The sequence below is a fragment of the Alnus glutinosa genome, chromosome 6, assembly GCF_958979055.1.
Source record: "Alnus glutinosa chromosome 6, dhAlnGlut1.1, whole genome shotgun sequence".
NCBI classification, from domain to species: Eukaryota; Viridiplantae; Streptophyta; class Magnoliopsida; order Fagales; family Betulaceae; genus Alnus; species Alnus glutinosa.
Genome location: NC_084891.1, coordinates 4972798 through 4977296, shown reverse-complemented (window position 1 = coordinate 4977296; position 4499 = coordinate 4972798). Strand labels below are relative to the sequence as shown.

The 4499-nt window shown below is 38.7% G+C and overlaps 1 protein-coding gene across 1 annotated transcript; it reads left to right on the top strand.

The window, feature by feature from the left end:
• Positions 1-694: 694 nt before the first annotated feature.
• Positions 695-3229, top strand: LOC133870342 (GTP-binding nuclear protein Ran1A-like). The gene is made up of 8 exons (XM_062307439.1): positions 695-824; positions 927-996; positions 1264-1320; positions 1454-1571; positions 1946-2035; positions 2203-2382; positions 2507-2584; positions 2917-3229. The coding sequence occupies exons 1-8, from the start codon at positions 771-773 to the stop codon at positions 2984-2986; spliced, it is 717 nt and encodes a 238-aa protein (XP_062163423.1). The 5' UTR covers positions 695-770; the 3' UTR covers positions 2987-3229.
• The last annotated feature ends 1270 nt before the right edge of the window (positions 3230-4499 follow it).

Here is a 4499-nt window from a genome sequence, read left to right as displayed (position 1 = left end):
CTTCAATCAAGTCTATAAAATTGGCATGTGACTTTTAGCATTAAAAGAAACACATGCCTTTTCAATAGAATTTTCTCAAATTCTTTTAATGCTATTATATAAAAAAAAAAAAAAAAAAAAAAAAAAAAAAAAAAAACATATTTAATGGACACATGGCTATTTATCCATTCTTAGCGGCACTCGCATTTTATAATAGTTTATTATTATTATTTTTTTAAAAAAAATATTATAACTCCATAACATTTGACTAGTTGTCAAAATATATAAAAAAAAATAAGAATATTTTTTTAAAATAATTTTTTATTTTATTTCCATTTTTTAGAGTTGTCGTGGAGCATGCTCATTTGCCCATAAATGCAGGAAATTAGATGGTCAAAAACCGCCTCATTGCAATCATACTAGGTGCACCCATTGTTCCACGGTCGAATCATCGGGTTGCAAACACAAGCTATTCTTTTGGTAGAACATGATATGTTTGAATATATTTACGTTTTATTTGTTACTTTATTTTTATTATCAACATGTGATAAGTACATATTTTTTAAAATAATAATAAAAAAAAAAAACAAAGTTTTTTAATAAAATTAATTCAAATCCTGTTTTTGCTAGTAGCACTGTAGTGGGGGGTGTGGACGGCTGAAATTGAAGCTTAAAGTTTAAGCGGGCACTCCATCCAACGGCGTAGAAAATCGCGTCGAACAAAAGTCCAGCCCGCCCTCCAAATCTTATACGTATATATACCCTTCACCACCACCACTACCACCACCACCATGTGCTCCGTTCAAAACACCAAAAGCTCTCACCCAATCACCATCTCAACAATGGTGATTCTCTCTCTCTCGTAGATGCATGAATTGATATATGTTGTTAGGGTTTCGTTTTTCTTGTGATCTTATTGTGTGGTGACGTTGTTGTTGTGTTTATAGGCCGTTCCGACTCAGCAGAGTGTGGATTACCCTTGCTTCAAGCTCGTCATCGTCGGCGATGGCGGAACTGGTATATATGCACTCTCGCTTTTCTCTATTTCTTTGGTGTTTGGTTGCCGGTAAAATTTGGGAATGGAAAAAGAATTCGATGGAATATTCTCGAATGTCATGTTTTCGGCTGTCATTATTATTATTTATTCTTCTCGAGAATATAGTTCGTTTTCATTTGCTTCTGCAGTTTCTTGGCAACCAACCGGAGCTTTGAGAATTCTAGGCGTTAATTGTTGCTCTTTTACATTTTGTTTTTCCTGAATTCAAGCGTTTTGATTCGGTGCAGGCAAGACTACGTTTGTTAAAAGGCACCTTACCGGAGAGTTTGAGAAGAGATATGAGCGTAGGAACTCTTTCTTTGATCTCTTTCTCTTTTCTAGAATTCGCTGTTTGTGATTGTGTGTGTGTGTGTGTTAAAATCGATGATGATGATGATAATATTATTGTTTTGAAATTGTGAATGTTACTATGTACAGCCACAATCGGCGTGGAAGTTCATCCGCTGGACTTCTTCACGAATTACGGGAAGATCAGGTTCAACTGCTGGGACACTGCCGGTCAGGAGAAGTTCGGTGGACTCCGAGACGGTTACTAGTATGTGTTTTCCGTTAACCCCTTTTACCATATTCAATTAGTGCTTATAATTATGATTTATGGCTTTATTTATTTTTTATTTTATTTTATCTTGTAAAATAATTGGATCAAGATTCCATCTAGGGCAACTCTGCGGTGGAATTCTTAAAATCTCAACCACTAGTTTTAAGTCAAATGGTTTTGAGACCTTTAAAAGATTCTCAAAAGTTTCTAAGAGAACACTAAAAGGCATTAGAACGAAACCCAATTTCTAGTTGTGAGAATGTGATAGCTAAATTGGGTTTGGTTTCTTCTTGTGTTTACCAAGAATGTCTGGGTATATGTACTTTCACTGATTTGAATTTTGATTCATTTGGGACTCTTTTGATTTTCAGTATTCATGGACAATGTGCTATCATCATGTTTGATGTCACTGCTCGTTTGACATACAAAAATGTACCAACATGGCACCGGGACCTCTGCAGGTGAGTCATTGATGTTTTTTCTTTTTCATTTTCTGTTTCCCTTAATTTGCCATTAATGCAGCTACTACTGCTACTGTCCCTTTCATTAATTGCTTCCTCTCCACATTTATCTTTTGCTATGTAAAAATGGTCTTCTAAATATGATTTCTCTGTTTCTATTTTACCAGGGTCTGTGACAACATTCCCATAGTTTTGTGTGGTAACAAGGTCGATGTCAAAAACAGGCAGGTCAAGGCAAAGCAGGTTACCTTTCACAGGAAGAAAAATCTTCAGTACTATGAAATTTCTGCAAAGAGCAATTACAACTTTGAGAAACCTTTCTTGTACCTTGCCAGAAAGCTAGCTGGGTAATGTTCTGGTCTATTTATGTTATTTAATTCCTCCTTTTTTCCCCATTTTGGGTTTGGTTCTTTACTGCATCTGCAGACTGATGTTGGAAAGAGAGTTTTAACTTTTCACTTGTAAGTGCAGAAATGTTGATCTACACTTTGTTGAATCACCTGCTCTTGCTCCTCCTGAAGTTCTGATTGACATGGTTGCACAAGCACAGTAAGTGATAGTGCCTCTTTCCCATATTCATTTCGGCTTTTCCTTTTTGATCTTTGAAGACTTTTAAACATGCTAGTTAATTCATTAAAAGGAATGCACCATAAATAAAGAGACTACTGGCTGGGAGTGACTAAATTGTTAAAAAAAATTCTGGGCTTAATTCTTGTGGACTTTTTATGTGAATTTTACTCGTTTAGTTTTTAAGACAGTTCTTCCAAGCTTTGTTTACTGCTTCCCTCATCAGTGAATAGCTTTGTTTACTGCTTCTTCTTTCCAGATTCCTTGGTGAACAACCTCATACTAACACAAATTATGGTGGAATTTCTGTTCAGGCATGAAGCTGAGTTGTACAAAGCAGCTGCACAGCCTCTTCCTGATGAAGATGATGATTTCATTGACTAGTGGGGTTTTGTTCCTGAACTTTGCTTGCCTGTTTGCTACACTCATGGTCTGGCAGTTTTAGGAAAGTTTTTTACTCTGCAATGTTGCTTCGGTTTATTATGTACATTAGGGCTGGTTGTGGTAGGTTTAAGTTTGTAGTACATCAGCTTGAAGCCCTGGTTTCTTCGGTCAGGTGGATGATGCAGCCTGATCACCCTCCAAAATCAGCAACAATACAAGAATATTCAACTTCTGAGGCTAAAACTCTCTGTTTTTTTATATTTTATTTTATATATATATAATATTTACACCTCGGAAATAAAAAGGCAAAAAAATTACAGTTGCTCAAACAACCGAGGCTCAGACGTACTACCAAGATTTTTACTTGTATGACCTGCTAGATCATGTGAAAAAGACGCTAGAGATGCAATTCTAGCATTGGCCTGTAACAGAATATATTACATGAGATGGAAAAGGGAGAAAGTTCAGACTGGATAGATGCACCTTCCACATCAAATTCCAAGTAGTTGAAAGAGGCTTGGAACTTTCTTACGAACTTCACATATCATTCTTCTTATTATTATTATTTTTGGGATAAAAATCGTTTCAACAGAAAACAGTACATGGGGTACAAACCAACAAAAGCAAGAAAGGGCCTAACACAAGCGGCCAACCCAACCTATACATTGCAGAGAAAGAAAAAAAAAAACACAAGAAATGTGCCGAAGACCAATCCAAAAGCTTTTTGGCTCAAAGGCCCAGAAATGGGCCACCATAGACGGTGGTTTGGCCGAACAAGCAGGCTTTGAGAGGCTGCGGGATATGGGTCCATGACAACTAACTACGGAGGCAGGGCGACGATGGGGAGGCATGTGCTCGTACTAGTTTGTTGAGAAGCCGTGGGAGAGGTCCTTTTGGATAAGTATTTTCCGTCGGTGCAAGTTGTTTCGCTAAATTTGACATTCAAAAACAAAAGGAGGAAATCCTTGTATCCTTTGGTTCAATGCTCACCCAGTGGTGGTGAGTGGAGGAAATGACGGTGGGGGGAGAAGAGAAAACCAAGAGGGGCAAGGATAAGCAGGGAAAGGAGAGGGGAGAGAGAAAAATAGGACACATGGGGGGCAATGGGCATTTGAGGGACGCATGACACACATGGAGAGGGGTTAGGTGGGTTAGATGGGGAGTATAGAGAGCAAGGGCCACGCCTGAAGACACGTCTGGGGAGAATGTGCCAGGGACAAGGGAAGATGGGAGGCAGAGCTATTGTGGTAGCGGTGGAGAAGCTGAAGGTGGTAGCGGTAGGGTGAGGGCGGCAAGCACATAGGAAGAAACAAAAAAGGGAAAAAGGAAAAATAACAATCAGAAGAGAGAAAATGAGAAGGAAAAAGGAAAGGAGAAGAGGAAGAGGAAGAAGGGAGTGGGGGTGGGGAGGAGGAGGATCTCTCCACCTCCTCACGAAGGCTCTCATGGGTGGAGGATGGTGGGATATAGAGGGTCTCTCAGAAGAGAGACAGACAGGGGAAGGAATGAGGCG

Bases quoted from the DNA above. Each gene is read 5' to 3' on its own strand.
- LOC133870342 (XM_062307439.1), top strand. From the start codon at position 771: ATGTGCTCCGTTCAAAACACCAAAAGCTCTCACCCAATCACCATCTCA. The intron at 825-926 runs GTGATTCTCTCT...TTGTGTTTATAG, and splicing joins CAATCACCATCTCAACAATG to GCCGTTCCGACTCAGCAGAG. The intron at 1,572-1,945 runs GTATGTGTTTTC...TTTGATTTTCAG, and splicing joins GGACTCCGAGACGGTTACTA to TATTCATGGACAATGTGCTA.